This window comes from Anser brachyrhynchus (assembly GCF_964034855.1).
Source record: "Anser brachyrhynchus genome assembly, chromosome: 4".
In the NCBI taxonomy this organism is placed as follows: Eukaryota; Metazoa; Chordata; class Aves; order Anseriformes; family Anatidae; genus Anser; species Anser brachyrhynchus.
Genome location: NC_137698.1, coordinates 5593233 through 5613711, shown reverse-complemented (window position 1 = coordinate 5613711; position 20479 = coordinate 5593233). Strand labels below are relative to the sequence as shown.

General features: G+C 40.4%; 1 protein-coding gene across 5 annotated transcripts in view; it reads left to right on the top strand.

Annotated features, from left to right (window-relative positions):
* The window catches only part of NPNT (nephronectin), a 65819-nt gene that overhangs the window by 9597 nt on the left and 35743 nt on the right, over positions 1-20479 (top strand). For 2 of the 5 annotated variants that reach the window (XM_080590669.1, XM_080590668.1), the window contains exons 2-4: positions 1041-1168; positions 6704-6804; positions 14724-14774. In XM_080590669.1, coding sequence (XP_080446795.1) covers positions 1041-1168; positions 6704-6804; positions 14724-14774 — 280 coding nt within the window. Of the gene's footprint in view, positions 1-1040; positions 1169-5395; positions 5688-6703; positions 6805-14723; positions 14775-20479 lie in introns of those variants that run through there. The other 3 variants (XM_080590671.1, XM_080590670.1, XM_080590672.1) reach the window with 3 other exon arrangements.

Sequence of the window (20479 nt, the reverse complement as noted above, 5' to 3'; positions counted from 1 at the left end):
ATATGTGACTCTTCTCCCGTTGTGTTATGCTTTATATTTTTACTTAGTTATAGGTAGTAATTTGATGACTTGATTTTTGCTTTTTCTTTAAGAATCTGTCATCAGCCTTTAATATTGTTAAACAGAAAGTTTTTATCCACTTCATGCCCATGAAAAAGTCAGTAAACTGTTGATTAGGGTTGTACCAGAGTGTGTGCATTTTCTTACCGTGTAAGTAATATTTTTTGTTAATTGCTTATCATCCTAAACGGCTCACTTGTGCCTCAGTTTTCTTCTCTCATTTTGACTGCCAAGTATGCATACATATAGCCCATAGAGGTGATAATGAAATTATTTAGGTGATGATGCATTAGTGGGGCATGGAACAGTTTTCTTGCATTGAAGTGTTTGGTTTCCAGAGGAAAGGAAACAGTATCAGACATTGGCTGCAGAGTTTAAAACCAAGCATAGATATCAGGGAAAGGCTCTTCACCAAGAGGGTTGTCACGCACTGGAACAGGCTCCCCAGTGACGTAGTCACAGCACCAAGCCTGTCGGGGTTTAAGAAGCATTCGGACTGTGCTTTTTAGTCATATGGTCTGAATTTTTGGGTAGACCTGTGAGGTGCCAGGAGCTGGACTTGATGATCTTTTTGGGTCCCTTCCAACTCAGGATATTTTATGATTCTATGGGGAGCTGTAGTACCGTTTGCAAAATAGGCCATAAAGCTATAGTAGTTGTGTTGAATTCATCGTATTAAGGGAATAGTAGGACCTTACAAAGATTGTTTGGAAAATCCCTTTACAGAAGTATGACAAAGCTATACTCCTTAGGAAACAGCCCTGCATCCTTATCACTGAGCCCAGCTGGTTTGTTGTGATGGCTTTCCCAAAGGCTGACTGAACTACAGCAGTGAATGAGAGCTGACCAACCTGGAGCAGACAGTAATGATGCTAATGTACTGTTGGAGGCATTTTATTCAGTGCTGACTGAACAAAATAGTGTGTCAATCATTTATTCAACAGATTCGGAACACTTTCTTCTCTTTCTCTGTTTTTCAGACAGCATTAGAGGTCATATGCACGTTTTTCTGCTCAGTCTGTGAAGGCATTCACAATTGTTTCTCTTGGATGCAGAACTCATCCCAGTTCTGCCTTTGTGACAGCCTGCGAGTCTGGATCAATGGAAGGTAGTCTGTAGTTTTGTCCACAAAAAAAACCTTCTCAAACCCATGTTCTCCAACAGTGGCATCCCATTCATTGCTAGCATTACTGAGAGCAGCAGGGTGCACGAGGCTGCTCTCGGTGCAGGCAGTTTGCCATAATTTTGTAAAGCTGGCTATGCTGTCCCTCACTGTGCTGATGAAGACGTCTCTTACATCAAGCACAGATTTTTCTGTATTCAATGATTGTGCTTCAAGTGAGGCTAAGTAGAACAAATTTCTAATAAATAGGGTAACGTTAAGTTTGGGGGATTATAATTCTCGTCCTCAATGAAAAACACCTTTGATACAAGAATTGATCAAGTAGCTGTATGTTCAAAAGATATATACAGAAAGGAATAGGGAATTTTACTGGGCTTTGAATGGAAAACTATTGTTTATTTACAGGGGAAAAGAAGTGCAGCTCGCACTGTAATGAAATGCAGGAAACATCAACACAAATATCACTCACAGTTTTAAAGAAGGATTTTGTAGAAACGTGAGAAGGATGTGTAGAAAAAGCTTGTTTCAAAAAGCAAATAATTAGTAAGAGAAAATGCAGAAAAAGCATTTGGGAGCCTTTGAATTAGTATTTCCAAAGCATGATGTTCATCTGTACAGAAGGTAATTGATTGATACTACAGTGTTTGATAGTTTTGATGACTTTACCCTTTTAGGTAAATTTACTGACAAGGAGGTGGAGTACCAAGTTAGATTTAGCTGCAGTTACTGGGTCTTCTTGATGCCTCACAGTTTTCTTATTAGTGTGGCACTGACAGAGGTTGTCACCTAGCATATGCTTGAGATAATAATTACTCAATAAATACTACTTTTAAATATATTAAGTACTTATCATACTTACCAATGTTAAGTTGGTTGAAAAGCAGAATTTCATCACCCAGAAGAAAAGTAATGACATCGAAAGTTTCATAGATAATTTGGACTTGGTTTGGTTCTTTCCTTTTTTTTTTTTCCCAAAAGTAGGCATGTTTTAGCATCAAAGTGGAGAATATGATAATGTATGCCATCAACTACAAACCAAGTACACCATATTTTACACATATGTCATAGTGTGATTTAGTGACTTGGGATAGCATGGTATTTGTGGTTACCATAGTCTCAATGAGGCTGGAATACTTAGACGGAAGGATGGATTTGTGGTTTAAATATGAAATTGGAAAACAGGAGGTCTGTTTCTGTTTTGATGACAGATGACTTGATTTGTGGGAAACATCACTTTCTGTTCCTTAATGTCTGCTTATGTACACTGAGAGTCACAGAAAGTATTGCTTGATTCAGCTGAATAGAGGACTTTATTAATATTTGTAATGCATTTTAAGACACAAAAGAGAAAATTAATATTTAAAAGGGCATTTTGCTAGAGGTAACTAATGCCTCCCTTAAAGAAAAGTTACTTGACCGTACATTGGCCAAAGGTGGTGTCTGCTACTATTGCATTTATGTCTAATTTACAGCTGCCTGTAACAATGAAGATGAAATTTGAAGTTGCTTCTGTATGACTTGTCATATCAACCATATTCTACCATTCATCATCTCTACCAATATTTGTCATTCTAAAATACCTACCACTGGTATCTTTTCAGCTCTCTTTTCTGTTTTTCTCTTTTCTCTTTTTATTGGTTGTCCAGTCAATACTAGAGAGTATTCCAGGAATTCCCCCCAAGAAAAACCATCCACAAGGGATGTCTTAGAAACCTCTATTTAGCTGAAGTTTTTAACACTGAGACAGCCTGGACATAGTCCTTCTCCAACTGAATTAAAAGAAAGCGGTGTTCGTGCAGAACAATTCCCTGGCATAGAAGGAAGTTCCCTCTAATGAAATGAACCTATGTGAGCATCATTTAATTATAACCTGGGTTTCCTGTTGCTTACATTCTTTCTTAGTTGATGGTACTTATAGTAGCAGTTAAATAATGTTGTAAGCAACTTATATAACAAAGTTTAACACTGTGGTGTACTTTTGGGGGAGAAATACCAGCTACTCTACTAAGTGGTATATTAAACATATTCCTGCATGCTTTGCATGACAGTACAGTAATGCTTACCATCCCAGAAGCAGCGGTTGTCACCACCACCTTTACCCTCCCTGCAGCAGGACTAGCAAGCCCCACTCTTCAGAGCATTTCTCCACTCTCTGCTTTCTTATCACCAAGTGCATCAGACTCTTCCTCTGCTCTCAATGTAGTGTATCTTACCTTGTTAAGAAAACTCCCCTGACATAGATAAAGCATTGCCAAAATAAATGAACTTAGAAATGGCTGGATATTAGTCCCATTGATGGGTATGGAAGTGCAATATGTGGTCTTCCAGTGTCTGGTAATTTATTTTTTTTTTTCCAGGCTGATATTCCAAAACAAATTTTAAAGACAGCAGAAGTTAACCAACAGCAGACATGCCTAATTGAAGTAGGCACCATGTCCAACCAGCACACTAGTATTAACATACAAGAATACCAAACACTGCAGAGGAAATCTGAAATACTGAGTGCAGGCTGGAGAGGTTAAGCAATCTTATTACATTTGTGAGTATATGTGCTTTAAAGGAGCAGCATGTGCTTAAAAGTTGCTCTGTACTTAAGTACCACTACAAAATGCAGAGTAGTGTGAATGGATGTGACTTTGACATGTCCTTTTGGACATTCGAGGGAAAGTGTCAGGTTGCCCTAGACCTTTATTCACAATGAAGTTGAAATGTTGCTTTAGGCACCTGTCCTGAATGTGGCTGCAGTGTAATTTGTGGGCATTTTCCTTCTGTGTGTTGGAGAGGTGCAACCAGATGCTGGTACCAGAGAGAAATCCCTGTGGCTATCACATGTAGGATTTATTCCTTTTGCCCATAAAATCTTGACACTAAATTTATTCTGCAAGGGCTGTGGGATGATCCCACATCACGTATGTGAGTGGGGGAAAAATGTAATCAATCAGTCAAGAGCTGGAAATCAACTCTATATTTCAGCAAGAATCTAATCTCAGCCAGATGCTCTCCTGTCTTTCCCAAATGCTACTGCATTATTGCCTTCAGTGTTTGGTTATCAGCTTCTCCTGATGTGGATGAAGGGAACAAGGTTTGGTCTCTGGTGTAGTTTTTGTCTCTAGCTAAGTCGTCCACAGGGGTTTGCTATCCAAGCACAGGTAACAAGCATCTTGCAGAATCATCAGCTCTTGGCAATTTTTTTTTCTCTGTCTGAACAGTGTTGGGTTGAGACTGTGGACAGAAAGCTTAGCACAGGGAAGGTATGGTCCTGAAAAGATGACAAAGATTAAGTGAAGGAGCGGAGGGCGTTCTGCTGCAAACTTCAGCGATAAGCGGTAAAACTGCTCTGAGAGAAGGTGTAATTTTACAAAGCTCACCAGCACAATTTGTACTTTGTGCAAAAGGTCTTTGCCTTTGCCATGTTGCTTGAATATCTGTGGAGCATTTTGAAGGTGCAAAATGCTCTGAGCAGAACTCCCAGCTCAACCCTGAAGCCTGAAATCATATTTCAGGAAGCTGGCTTCTCCGTGCTCTGTAAAGGGTTTGGCTTTTTGTTACAGCGCAAAGCGGAAGATCTTTGTTTTCGGGGTCTAAGCTGTAGCCTGACCCTTGTGAGAACAGCTGATGAGACTTAGCCCTGACTCGGGCACAAATCAAAACCAATGCTGCAACGTGGTCCAAGCTGTTGGCCCATCTGTCTGTAATCAGAGAGACCTCAGAGCAGCTTTGACCCTAAACTAGTGACAAGTTATTTAAAAGTGTCCCTCAGTAAGTCCCAGAAGTTCAGAGAAATGAACTGGAACTGGCTGCCATATTTCAGGGTTTTAGTGTAGCACACAGCTGGAGTCATCGCTGGTGGTAGTGGTGCGTGGGTCGTGTGGAAACTTGTTGCTTTTTTGTCAGGCCAGGGGCTGGGATGCTGTCACATGGCAACATCAGAGAGATACTAAAAGTATTTAAGCCAGAACAAAACAACGCAAACCTTTAATTCTCTTGGGAAGCGTTATACTGGGAGAGCTCCGGTGGGCAAAAGAAGGCCACATCGTAACCCTTTTACCTTCCCACACGGACTCCGCTCCCCGGGAGGGCTGCCTGCCTCACCTCCGGACCCAAAAGCACGAACCTCTTCCCCAGCCAACCCCCCCCCCCCCTCGCCCCCGGGGCTGCGGGTCCCCCCGGGGCAGCAGACCCCGGGGCCGGGCCGTGGAGGCGGGCGGCCCGGAGGCGGGCGGCCCGAAACCGGGCGCCCCTACCGGCTGCGGGCGGCGCCGCCGCCCCTCAGCGGCGCCTCCTCCGCACCCAGGGGCTCGCCGCCGCCGCTCCGCAGCTTTCCGCAGTCCAGCCGGGGTCGGCGGCAGCCGGAGCCCCCTCACGGTCCCGCTCCCGCTCCCCCCCCTCAGCGGCACGGTCCCGGGGCAGCGCGGCGGGGAGCCCCGCCGGCCATGGAGCTCTCCCTGCGGCTGCTGCTGGCCTCCTGCCTCTCCCTGGGGGCTGCCGGGGAGTTTGACAGAAGGTAGGAGCCCGGCGGGCAGGGGGCGGCGAGCGGGGGTCGCCTCGGGCACGGCCGAGCCGGAGCCGGACCCCTGAGGGGAGCCGGACCGCAGGGTGCGAAATGGCGGCGGGGGGCTCCTTCCGTCCTCCCCGTCCCGAAGCCGGGATTAAAACCGAAGCGCCTGGCGTGCTGGGGAAATAAAAATCGGTTTATTGACGCCTCGAGGCACTTGAAACAAGAGGCGGAGGAGGCTCGCAGCTCAAGTTTTAACGTGAAGCGAGGTGAAAGGGAACGCTTGGAGAGGCTGCGCCCGATGCCCGGTGCTGAGCCGCGTCAGGTGTAGCGGCGGTGCCACTCGGAATGCCTCGGGGTGCCCACAGAGCCGTGCCGGGGGCTCCGGGGCCCCTCTGCCAACATTGCTCCCTCGGGTCTGCTCCGCTGAACTGCTTGCTTTACTCTAGTTTGTCCTTAAGAAGCATTAACAACTCCCGACAATACTTCGGAACTGCCTAAGACCGCGCGCTCTCTTTTTTTCCTTTTGCATCTATTCACTCTTGCACTAGCTCTCCTTTTGTATTTATATGCTTTAACAGTACAAGAAGCTTTAGTTTTGATTTATTTATTTTTTTTTTTTCCTTCAGTGAGAAAATGTGGTGATACGCTGTGAAAAAAATCAATGCTGACACTCTGTGATGGTGTTTTATTTCCCATCATAGATCCTCTGTTCCAAACTTCTGGAACTGTTTAATGCCGACCTGCGAGCGGCAGCAGTGAGCACGTTGCAAAGCACGTCAATTGTTTCAGGCTTTACAAAGTTAGTCTAATTATCTCTTCCCCTTTTTGCCTATAGCTATTTACAGTTTCCGACCTGCATGCTGTTTTAATGACAGGAATATCATAGACTCAACCCAGAGCAGTTCTTGTTTACCACAAAAACTTCTGTGCGGGAAAGATTTTTTTTTTTTTCTCATTTGTTTTTCTTAATATGGAATGGTTTCAAAACATTTCACCAGACTTTTTTGAAATGTCTTGTTCAGGTGGCCCAGACAAATAGTCTCTTCCACAGGACTGTGCCGGTTTGGAAGTAGAATTGACTGCTGCTGGGGCTGGGCCCGTTTGGCTTGGGGACATTGCCAACGTGAGTATCGTTGCTGCTGGGGCTTCTAGACACTCGTAGGAAAGGCTTGTACACACCTAGTCCTATCTTTCACATGTTCACACACCGTTTTATACTGCAGGGCATAGGCTTTTGCATGTGTGAGTCTGATCTACTTAAAAGGATGTTGTCAGGCTAAAATTCAGTCTATTATTAACGGTTCTAAAAATGATTGCAATCAAGGAAAGTAAACTTTGCTTAAGGCAATGAGAATTTGTGATTTTTTTATCTTGTTTCTGTTTTGTTTTGTCCTCTGGCCTAATAGCATGACGTAACACCACAGTGTCATGTTACAAGCAATGCAGGCAGGAATATTTATATCCGAGAAAGAAATCTGAATAATTGGCATTTCATTTAAAAAGTCAATGGAAATATTCAAATTGATGCTAAGTTCAAATGTTCTTTCGGTAACCCCCAACTAAGCCTATATAAATCAGCCTGACAGCATCCTTTTATTGGGTCACATGTGAAGAGAACATCTCTGAGATTTTCACATCTATTTAGAATCCTCAGTATAATTGCAGGATAGTGAAATAGATAAGCCTTCATCATTAACAGCGTCTTCAAAAAGTATTCTATGGTGGCAGCTAGCACTGTGTAGAAGTTAAAAGTGTTAGGACTGTCACAGAGACCTCAGCTTGTTAAAATTATAGGCTTTGATTCTGGGAACACTGGCTCATGTGTCTAACAGTACATACATGAGTGATTTCCCCAAAGCTTTTGCAGGAGTGAACCTATAAATACTGGTTCTTGCTTTTTTGATTAAGATTCAACTGTCTGCTAACTAGATGATTTTCTGCCAAGCCATTTTTAAAGTAAAACAGGTATTGAATTATTAGCTGCGTAGTCTGCAGGACAGTGATTATAGGCAGGCGGCAGATAGAAAGACAAAAGACAGAAGTAGCATTGGCAATGCAAATGTAGACTCTCAGCAAAGGTTTTGTTCAAATCTGTAAATAGCAAGACCGTCTCCTTCCTTCCCAAGTGTGTTAGAAGCCCACAGTGTTTAATAGGTATACAAGATGACTGGTAAAAAAAAAAAAAAATTAAAGCTAGGGAAAGTACTTTTGGAATATAACATACCTGCTCCTGTTTTCAGATGTGAAATTCTCTTTTAGCCTGTCTCATGAGTCATTTTGATTTTTAGAGCTGGGGTTGGTAACAGAAATAGTCCTTTCACTGGGATGAATGTTTATAGAGAAGGAAGGAGAATGTGAAGTAGGTTGATTGAAGCTGGTCCAGAGATAATAGAATTTATGTCTGTCTATTATAACACATATTTGAAAATTGTTGAGCATTTAAATGTTTGAGGCTACAAAGACGTATCTGACAAGTATCAATAATTTGCACTGAAAAAAACCAAAAACAAACAAAAAGAAAAGGTCTAATTGTGGCCTTTTACTTAGACAAGTCCTCTCCTGTGTTATGACCATAATTTTAAACTCACATTTAGCTGGAAGTCAACTACAGGTGTACTTGTCCTTTAAGTTCTCGCTGTTACAAAATCTGATTTGGAGTTGCAGTTTTTGTAGTCTTGGGAGATGGGAATAGCATAAAGTGATACTAGCAAAAAAATCATAACTAAAAATCAAAACTGAGACATAACATCCAGAGAGTCTTTTTATTTATTTATTATTTTTTAGTCTTTGAATTTTCTCAGTAAGATCACTTGTAGTGATTTCCAGCTTTTTCAGGTACCATAAATGTTCCTTTTTTAAGGCTAAAGCTAAGTGAATTCTCATCTCCTTCTACGGTGCTTAAGTTCATTATTTACAGATTTGTCCTCCATGCACTTTTCCAAGGAGTGCAGAGATGGATTTTATGTGGTCATCTCCAGTAGCCAGGACCAGACTTTGACAGGAATACAGTTGTCATTTAGGTGTATAAATATCTTTTTTTTTTTCATTTTTTTCACCCGGGTGCTGAGATTTTTTTTATCCGAACTTGCTATTTTAGAGGAGTCCTAGACATCTAGGTGAAGACCTTACTCAAAACTTAGCTGCTCATTCTAGTTCTGAAATGGGAGCCAAGCTCTTAGAAAAATAAAGCAAGGAAGTCTGTCCCAGTTGTGGGTGGTGAAAATTCCAGTCATATCACAGAGTGGGAGATTACACTAAATGAAAGTGAATCTTCCTAGTGCTGGCAGCCAAATAGAAAATCTGTAGTCAGCTCTCCACCTTGGGAATGCGGCATTCAGTGTGAAGGATTAACCTCACACGCAAGGCGGCATTCCTGGCCTCAAAGGCAGCCTTGAGTGTTTTACTGTACAAAGGGATATCGCTGAAAGTTTTCCAGAAATCCAAGTACACAGTTGTTTCTCCTGCTCTATGGGGAAAGGCAAGCCTCTCATTCCTGTCCCAAAGATGAATGGCATAAATTTTAGACTTTCTTTGCTAGGTATATGTTTCCTTTGCCATTTCTAGAATAAATAGTATTTATGCAATGAAAATAAGTATAGAATCAGACTTAAAAATGATTAGTGAGACCCAGTTTAAAAATGAGTCCAAAAATGAAGTGGCAAATATTTAGGCAACAATGCTGAGCTTTTTATTAGTGGGATTGAACTGCTATAATCAAACTAAGTGGTTTGAATCCTTGTTACACCTGCAAGTGTTGCAGCACATTTGCACTCTCACCTGTTTAGTCATTCATGATCTGCTGCGTATGCCCCAATCGCTTTTGAGTTTATCCTACCAAGAGCAAATGTAAGGTGAAAGCTGTGCTGAAGACAGCGAGTAGCAAGATTAGAGGCCTGATACGTGGCGGAGTTGTCCCAGATTACAGAGTTACCGCATGGCCTCTGAGCTGTGAGGAGCCACAGGTGAGCAGTTGCAAACACACTTGGACACACTTCCTGCTGCCCAGCTGAGCCGTGCTAGCTGCTCCACCAGGCACGCGTGGGCCTGCCTCATGCCCACGGCTATTGAGGAGAAAATTGTTAGCTTAGAGCAGCCGCGTGGTTTAAGGTGATGGTTTAACTGTGAAGGAGGATTACGTCTGTGTACAGCAGCTCTAACAGGATAGGAGTGTGGCTCAGCTGACAAGTGGTAACTCATTAATTAAGCCATGGTAATGCCACGCTCGTGATCTGTAACCCATCTGTAAAGTTGCAAATGGAAACCGAATCGTGCTAGCCAAACTTGCTTTGGTGAAGGCTGGAATAATTCCCTTTATGTCCCTTTGACATATAGGTGTACATACAGCGTAACTGTGCTTAGTGCTGCTTAGTAACATAAGTCAGCATAACTCAGCTGTCTTTTTCACTCTTATAAACATGCAGGAAGAAGTCAAAATCAGGCCCCTCCTTCAATTTATACTCTACCTTTAAAACATTCTCTCTCCTGTTAATAAATTATACCAGTCAAGACTTGTACGTGTAAGGAAGTGCATGTAGATCTGATCTCTAACTCACTCCCAAAGCCTGTCAGTATCAGCTGTAACAGCTCATAGAAATACTGTCTCTATGGTGACATAAAAATGCCTTCCCAAATGCTCTTTGCAGCTTCAGCAAATGCAGTTAGAAGGTGTCCCTCCAACTGAAATAATGAAAAATTTTGAAACGTGTTGGATTTTTTCTTCCTGTGGGTTATGAACACCAAGTGAGATCTGTGTTTAGGCAGCTAGATCAATTTTTAGATTGATATAAATATAGCCATATTTTCAAAGGTGCTGAAAAAATATATCTCAAATAAATTCACTGGGTTTTCTAAGTCCTTGTAAATTGAAAAAACATCTACACTTATTTAGTGGCCTAAACTAGAATTAGAACGGTGCATATATTCTATGACATAATTGAGTAGCCTTTCTGAGATTTTGATCGGGTTTATCGATTAAACCTGGTGCGTAAAAAGGCTTATTTGGAGGCAGCAGCAATTTGTTTGAGCAACAACTCTTAGTTCATGTGAAGAAACATCATCATTGGTAGAGCTGATTCTGTACACCATCGGACTTACGTCATCAGTGCGTTAAAGTCAGGTGTTAAATTTCCCCATTGAAATTAGTCCAAAAATCTCGTATTGTTGCCCAGCTGGTGGGATTTACTTGTACCTTCATAAATAGTAGTGGAGGTAATAGCAGTAAGTGGGAGTAATCACACAAAAGCCTACTTGTACGAAAAATAATATGTCAATAAAATGCCTGTTATAAAATAACCCAGAACCCATTTAAAGTATACGGATGGGTAGGGGAAAACCAAACTGGGACATGTATCGTTGTATGTATCTTGTACGAATGCACTTTTCCCCCACAGCAGCAGAAAAAAAATGCCTTGGGAAGTTAATTCAACTTTTTTTTTTTTTTTAATGTGTTAGTCAGCAGTAATTTTCATGGTTTGAAACACCCGGGTGAAGAGAATTTCCAGCAGTGGTAGGGCTGAAGCTCACGTTCTTTGAGACAGATGAGAAATGTCAACTTCAGAATAAAAACCAGTCCTTGGTAATTTCAGTATTCTAGCTGCTGTAGTCTAGGAGGTCTGCTGAAGCCCATCATCTCGTCCCCCTAATCAATGTCTGTGACAGTTTTCTGTAGGGATGGCTCTCTCCCTGAGTGTTTCTCAAGGGCAGGATAATCCGGGCCTTTGTTGTCCAAGCGTCTTCCAGGCCAGAGGTGGGCCAAACAGCAGGAAAATCCTTGGACTACTGCTCGACTGACCCTGGCTGCCAGTCCACTGTAGAGAAATGAGCTGGGAATGCACACACATACACCACACACACACACACTTATGTACTGGACTCTGGAACCTGGTTAGCGTATCAGGAAACTAAAATACGGGATAATAGAGACATTGATTTCATGCAGAGGTGTATGTGAGAAGGAATGTGATACTTTTTGTTTTTCAGTATAAGTTCTTCCCTTTAGTTTCCAAGAAGCTGTGCTAGGGGCTGTTGGAAACATCTTAGTTCTTCGTGGATGTTTTTGCCACTGATCTGTCTGGGTTCCTTGAAAGTCATTCCTAGAACTAGTGGCCTACCTGCCTTGCTTTTAGCTGGCTTACAAGAAGTGCTGTAGCTCTTTCAGAAGCTATAAAAAATAAATATATTTCCACGTGTATATGCCTTTCATGGACAAAATACACCTGCTTTGTACTTGGCTGCATGTCTGTTTGTAAGTCATTTGTGTGCTAGTTATATGTAGTCAAGCTGAACTAAAGATGTAAGCTGCCTTTTGCTTCACAATTTCACCTGCAGTTTAACAGCCAAGAACTAAACTCATTTTATTAAATAAGACCTGGCAGAAAGAAATACTACTTCTTTAACATAGCGTTAAAAAGTTGAGTAAGATTTTTAAGAAAAACAATGGAAAACTACTCCAATTCTTGTTCTGGGTTACAGTTTGGACAACTCCTTTGCTGGAGGCAATGGTGAATGTGGTTTCTTTTCCTGCATTCACACATGTACAAAATAGAAGCTTGGATCTATAAACTGATGCTGACTTACTGTCAGATCCTCTGTTGGCATGAGTCTGCATGACTGTTGAGGTCAACAGGGGTACTCTGAGAGTTTGTCCAGTGGACAGAAAGTTTGACCAGCAATAGATGTTTAACAGGAACAAAATCCCACTGAACATGGATTTAACAAATAGTGCTGTTATTTGATTACATTTCATTGCTGAATTCTCCTTAAACATTAACAAAGTCAATAAAGCCTATCCTGAAAAGGGATCAAGAAGATGAGTGTGCTCTTTTAGAGAGTCCATCTGTTGTAACTCAGTCTGGTTATCTGCCTGTGCTGAGGTTTGAGTTTTCTCTCCCTAGAACAGAGCCAGAATAGGTCAGCAAAGCAGTTTCCCACCGCCTTACAATAAAACCACAATGAATTTTAAAAGCCCAGGGACAGAGCAGTCAAGAAGCTATACAGTCCAATAGCCCATTACTAAAAATAGAAGTCAAGCCATCAGTTTACACCTTGTCTAAGCATTGTGCCGTTAAGAAATGTCGATTGGAAGATGACAGATTAGCATTTAGATTTAGTCCAGCCTAGTGAAATGCATGTTGCTGCAGGAAGTTCTTGGGTGACCTGCGAGAAAGAGGGGGGAGCTTGTACAAGCTGAAATAGCCGATGCAGGCATAACCAGATGCTTCGCTGGAAATTGTGCATGCTGCTGCCTTCTTGCAACTGTTGTGGAGAAATCTGCACTGTATTTGCTTCTGCTTCTGTCTTAATGAGCTTAAAGACTGTTTATCTGTGCTGTGCCATCTATTTACAGAGATGCAAGGCGGTGGGGAGGGGCAGGGGGAAGAGGTGGTTGTGCTCTCATTGATGCCTAGAAGGAGATTTTGTATAACCAACAGTAGTGTTGGTGGGAGTTTACTCATATAAATCATCTCATACATCAATGGGAGAAGAGGCCATGAGTTGCTTAGGACTTGTGTTTCTTGTATGTAATGATGCTTTAAGTGGAAATGGCAATTCTGTATGGTCCAAGCCGCACAAATCTTTAGCAAAATAAAACCATGATTTTGTCAATAACGAACCTTGACAGTAACGGCTTCCAGGGGTTTGGCCCACTGGCTTAAGCCTCCTTAAATCCAGCAAGAATTTTGTTACTAAATCTGTGGTTGTGAGAACATAGTCTACATTAACACATCGTGTTGGCAATGTTTAATGAATATTGCTATGCACAGATCTTACGGTATGACCAGTAACTTTGTGCATCTTTAGATATTTTTCAAAGAAAAGACATTTATACAGAATTGCACTACCACTTTAATACTGTCATGCAAGAAAATAAAATGAGGTTTTGCTATTTTTATTCAGTTTTTGTGTTCACTTTAGAAGCTTTATGGTCTTAAACAGTTATGACTTTGCTATGTTAAAGTTACAGTATCCTTTTCCACTCCCCCATTGCATCCCTCCTGCATAGAATTGTAGTTTTACAGTCCAGTTTGTCCCAGGGAAATATCACCAGTAATATGATTTGATCTTATTTGCATGTGGAGCTTCTCTCAAAGTCCGTCAGTAACCTGGGGAACCTCCCTCCACTATAATAAACACTAAGGGACTTTCTGTTGAAAACTGTTTTAAATTGATAAAAGTTGCAGTCACAGCAAACCTTTAAGTGTTGGACACACATTACGTAAAATACAAAGAGCTACTGTTGCCTAAGTCCCCATCTTTTATAATAAGGTTATGTAGCCTAACAAGCTGTGCTGCTACCTTTCATTTTATTGGCAAGTAAATTGATTGAATATGAGCCCGAAACATAAATCTCTGTTTCCATCTTATTTAACTTCTGTAGTGTATTTAGTTTCATATGGTAGTAGGAGCTGGAAAGGTCTTCAAGCATTAGTTTTCATTTAGCTGACATTGAAAATTTAAACATTATAAAAATGACCAGTAAATTTATACGACACCGTATTTATTGGTTGCAGATGTTCAGATACTTTAAAATGGGTGTAATTTTAATTATTCTCAAATTAGCATCCAGATGCAACCCTTTACGTTTGTTTTGTGGAGATGCAGCATTGAAAATGTACATGTATTTAAATGAAAGGATACTGTCTCTTTAAGAAAAAACATTTATGCTCTGTTGATGGAAACATGGAACATAAATTGTGAAACATGAGAATTTTTACAACTATGTACCCTATGAAACATGACAAAATGTAGCTCCTTAGTTGACTGAATAAGAATAGCATCACGTCATTATATTGAATTACTCTCATATATCAGAATGTGTTTGCTAATTCTCATAATGAAAGTCTGATGTAAGGTATTTCCATTTTTAAATGTGTACCAGAATTTTTTTTTATTTCAGAAAAGCTCTGAATGTTGAATGTGTGTAAGTCTCCAGGAATGTAACAAGTTGATAAAAGCCCCAGCCAAGTCCATCCTCCATACAGGAAAAAAAAAAAAAAAAAAAAAAAAGCTGGATTTTCTTTTTTTTGGATATTTGTTTTGCAGCTTTCTACGTCTTAAGGCAGAGAATAGCCAGCCTAAGGTGCCAGCCCAAAGGTTAGCTGAACATATTTCTTGAAATAATTTTGGCAAGATTATGACTTGGAGTTATGGCCTCTAAGTCATAAGTTTATGAAAACTATAATACATGACAAGAAGATGTAGATTTTCTTTTTTTCCCCTCTTTCTTTCTTTCTTTCTCTCTCTCTCTCTCTTTTAAAACACTGATTTGGGGAAGATGAGGGTGGAAGGAAATGAAAAGGGTGTTTTTTTTTGTTTTTATTTATCCCAGTCACCTATCTAATGAGAATCTTATTTTCTAACCTATTGCACGCTTCCCTTTTTCTCTTTCTCTTATCCTTTTTCTTTATTTTATTCTCAAACTCCAAGCAATGTTTTTTCTCTCCTGAAAGTTGTTTATACTCCCAGCATCACCTTTACAAGCTGCCAGATTTCCGAGGCCTGATTTTGCTTTCCCAGCATTGAATTGTGCAGTGGGAGGTTAGTTTGGGATGGCTGAAGCACTTACTGCCCCCCTGTTGTCTGCTTTGCACCTCCACTACAGGCTGGCTTTCCCACAACAGGGAAATGTCACGGCCCCTGGTCTACAGCAGTGTACGGCCTGGCACATTAGAGCAAAATGAAATCAGTTTAGATTAATCCTCAGGGATGTAGCGCTTGCTGCTTAAGAATTGATATGTCTTGTTTGCTTATCCCTGTGGTGGGAGCACCGGTCTTCAGAAGGGGAGCAAAGCAATCGGCTGTTCATCTGGGCATAAAAGTCAACTGTGTTACTGTGATACAGAGGTTACTCCACTGAAGCCACTGGGCGTTATATTGCTATCACCAAAATAGCACTAGGGCACCATTTCTATTCTGCCACCGCACATAGTGACACCCGTGGTAGCCTGCTTCTACCAGCTAGAGTTCAGTACACACACGGAAAGGTTCAGGTAACAACCATGCTTTTGAGATGATAAAGTGCAGTTCTTTAAGGAGGTGTCATGAGCCAGTGGAAACGCAAACATGAAAAGCATGACAAAACATGAAATATTTCTTGCTTTTCTAACTTGCATTGTGTTAGATAGATTTTTCACTGACGTTTAAAAAGTGTTTAAGTGCATAAGCATTAGATTAACTTTCACTGACTTCATTAAATCCCTTTGATTTCAGCGTTACCCAAGCTTAAATTGTGTGTACTTTTAAGCGCTGTTCTTAATAGCAAGGCACTCGTGAACCTGGGTCTGGATTTGCATATGCAGTTGAGAAACACATTTGGCAGCAAGCAAAGAATTCACTGCGTGAATAGCCAGCCCCCTCTGGTTGCAGTTTGTCATGTTAATGTGCCATTACCACAATCATATGTGCAAATTGAGTAACTGATTTATGCAGGCAAAGGTAGTAGTTCTGCATGTAAAATTAGGAGCCGCTTACTTAACAGCACTATATGCTTCAGGTAGAAGCTCCTGCGTGCTATTTAACGTGTTACCATGAATGCTACAAATAAATGCAAATCACTTTTTGAAAAATACTCAGGCATTATTTACTGCCAATTTATCTGACGGTATCGTCAGTCTCTGGTTACTGAAGTTGGTCAAGGACGTTTTTTGTCTTTCAAAAACTAGATTAAGGAATGTTTTACATATGAAATTATCTGAAAGTTAAACCCCAGTTACCCTAATCAAGCTTATGAAACTCTGCAGAGATGCATGTTGTGACTGCAAGCACACTTACCTGGGAAGCAGTTTTTTCAGAAGTAATTCTGTAATGTGAGTTATGGTAATCACACATCTGTAGCCCCTACTGATACCTGTGTGGTACGTTAAGCTTTATGCATTCTTCTGCATTTGTGTGTGGCAGAGAAAAAAAGAAACATGTAACTTTGAAAGAGCTCCAGTGATTTATTGTGCGAGTTAGCTCATACCTTGGAGGAATCTCTAGATCAAAACAACTGTGAATGACGTAGGTTTATTTTACTGTGTGTTTATGACACTGCTACCTATACCTGTGGGAGAAGCAGATTGAGTTACAAAGGCTAAATAGAAGTAGGCAGACACTAGCTGAAGTTGGCTTTGAGGCAGAGAATTATTGAACTTCAGGTCTGCTAATGCCACAGGAAAAAGGAAGACAGTTTCACGTGAAGGAGGGAGCATGGAAGAAAGTTTGTTTCACCAACGTGCAAGTCTAGTTTTTAAGTCGGCACTGTGGGAACATAAGTAGTGATCTTAAGACTGGAAGCCTGTTCTGCATTCGTCTGCGTAAGAGAATCCAGTAGAGTTTTGTGAAGGTCAATGGTGTGTAATAATCTCTGGTCTGATACTTTAATTGCTTTCTGTGTTTGGGCAAACCGAGTTTTAAGGAACTGGGATTTAGGGTCAGAATAAATCAGGGTCTATATGTTACTTGGGAAGAGAGAACAGAAGCAAGACAGGTGATCAATACAGTTTCAGATGCAGGTATTCTTAAGCACTCTTAGACTTCAGAGCTGAAAATACATTCAAGGACAGATTGAACATCTGGCATTTTGAGGCAGATTTGAGTGGAGGGATGCAGAAAGAGCAACTAAAGACTCTGAGGGCAACTTCTGTCAATGAAACCCTCTTGTGGGCATCACTCAAGAAAGAAGGCATGTGAAATCAGAAATAACTATTATGGAACAAATTTAGAGGCAAAGCAGAGAAAAAGAAAAGTAGTATTTGGGAATGTCTCAGAGAATTATACATAAGGTTATTTTTGATGGAAGACAGCTAAAAGTGTTGGAAAACCAGATGGAGTTATATTGGTAAAGATAACTCCACTAAGGAAGCTCAGGAATTTCTACTGTTGACCACAATTGAGGAGGAGTTAGGTAGGAACCAGGCAGTACAACTGTCTGGTTAGGACTCCACCAAGCAGTGCTTGGTAATAGAGTAGTAAATCGTTAACATCACAGTTGTAGATGGGAGGGAATAGAGTTGACAGCAGACACCACTGCCCTCGAAAGGTGGCTGGTTTAGTGGAGAGCTGACAAAACCTTAGGGAAACTTCCAGAGAGTGAGGGAACTGTCTGCAGGGAGAATATACAGATGGAACAAACAAACAAACAAACAAAAAAATCACCCAACAAGCACACAACAACAAAAAAACCCAAACCCTGAACATTGCTGTTCAATAGCGAATTAATTGAATGGATATTTCGCTTTGTATACTTGCACAGCAATTAAAAAATAATAATTCAGAGTGATTTAGTCATGCTTAGACACCACCAGCTGTTAGTAGTGGCTGGAAAGATGGGTGGCTTCTAGCTTTTACACAAGTGTAACACATGCTGACAGCATGTGCATTTCACCAGAAATTCTTTTTCTCCCACACTTGAAAAAAACTCTGACCCTAAACCCAAACCGTTCACTCATGTTTCAATTCTCTCCGTTATTTTTACAGGAAGTTTAATTTGTCCTGAAATTTACGTGAAACTTAAAATGCACAGTATTTATCTTATTTTGGAGGAAAAAATAGTTCTTGCCAACCATCAAAATAGGTACTTGGTTAGATTTATGGCCAGATAAAAGTCTTTAGGATACGTACATCCTTGACTGCCATTGAAATCAGTGGGAACTGAGGCAGAGCAAATCTTTTTATCTGGCTCAGAAAATGATTTAAAGTGTTCAGACTGAAATGAACGATCACGAGAGCAGTGTTCATTTTTTGATATCTCCTGAATGAACCAGGCAACAAAGTGAAATGCAAAGTTTAGTTGTAGTTTATTTTCTGGCCTAGATAAATAAGCAACAGTTGACTATGAAGATAGCTGTGCTTAGGATTTCTTTCCATCTCAATCCACATTACTATCCTACAGGAGTGCCCGTTTAAATGCTTTCAGAGAGGACTTGGAGAAATGTTCCAACTTTGTTGAATAAGCATCAATAATAAATTAGCAATCTTGTTTTCAGTGGCAAGCTTGTCTATACAACAAGCATACCGATGTCCTCTTAGCTTTTGTTTAAAACATTTGCTATTATAAAGACTAGTTTGCTTCTCTTTGGTAACCTCTCCAGACCCTTGTCTTTTGGGCATTATTGTTGTAGGCCTGTGAGAGTGTAACTTTGTCAGCCTGGTGTAGCTCTTCAATGTCGACATTTCCTCCTTGGCCAGTAAGGAAATTAGGTCAAGTAGCAGTCTGAAGTCCATGGACATGGCTTATTTCAGTCTTTTTAAAACAGTCATTATGAGTTTGAGTTGATCTGAGGGAAATAATGTTCCGTTTGTTTTATTTTGGTTGATTGTGGGGGTCTCTGCATCTTTTACATGTCAAGATGCAGAGAATATTAGTTTGGGAGATGCTATTTTTCACTCTTTATGAGTCTAATTGTATTAAAAATTTGATGCACTCAGTCTATTCATGTGTGAGCAGAGTACCTGGAATTATGCAAGAAAATAAATAGATTGGAAAAATAAAAAACAAACAAAAACAAACAAAAAACAAGTTACATCAACCTATGTCACGTATGTCTAGAGATCTACCTGAGAACTGAAATAATTGCCTGCTATTAAATGAAATGCTGAAAGTCAGGCTCAGGTCTGGTTTTATACCTGGATTTCATTATTGACTTTGTGCAAATGGAACCCTAGTATGGGGCTAAGTTGATTGAGGTGTATCGAACTAATGATTTCTTGAGGATGCCACAGATCCCATTGTTTGATTTAGTAATATAGCCTGCGTCTTCTAGCTGTGGATAGTTGTTCTATATCATTTGCTTTAGACATTTAATTAATGCTAATAGCTAATTATTCATAATTATAATTATTTATTAATGCTGCTACATAATTTTTGGTCTAGTACAAAGATACCAGACCTTCTGAGTTAGATGAAAAATTTCCATTTCTAAATTGTATAAGGCTTTTTGTCTTTAAGTGTAAGATCTTTTTTCTCAGTCTGAGCTGCTACTAATGTATGCTTTATACATTTAAGGGGGCACTAAGACTTTTTAATGTCAGCTAAACTAAAGTTGCCACAGGTTCATTTAGGGAACTGTAACACTTCATACCAAACTGACCTCATGGTGCTCTGTGTTTTTAAAAGGCTAATTACTACCTACCCATGTCCCATTTCACAATACGGATTTGTTTTAAAGGATGGTTGAAATCTCATGGAAAACATATTGGTAGTCATTTTTGTTTCTACACTAGTTTAATCACATCTTTTTGTTTTTTCCCTGGTGACTTCAAAGGCATGGACTTGGTCTTCATAGTCTTCATTTTGCCATTATTACCTCTAGTTAGACCAGGGCCGATGATGTCAGGAAGACGAGAGTCACTGGGTCTAAATGAGTTCTTAATGCAGTGCACATATTTTTTTTTTTTCCTGTTTATGACTAATGATTAAAAAACCAGTAATTGTTTCCAACTACAATGCTCTAGAAGTTTTTCATGATATATCAGTAGTTCTTCAGTTGTCTGCCCATCACCCGAGGGCACACTTTTTGAAACAGAACATTTAGCAGTCTACTAAACTACTACAGCCACTTTCTCTAATTGGGTGATGTTTCTGTTTCTTTGTTTCTGACCAGTGTTTATAGGAAAAAAGCTTTTGCAGTAACTAAAAACATCCCGCTCTGTTGTCTTTTAAGATGTTCCTAAAGACAGATTTACAGAAGAAACTGCAGCAGTGTTAGGAAGATCCACAAAGAGCAGTGCTAAAGATTGAAAACAAAGCCTTGTGTTCTCAGGATATGACTGTTTATATATGTATAATATTTAAACAAAAAAAAAAAAGCCCTGATAAT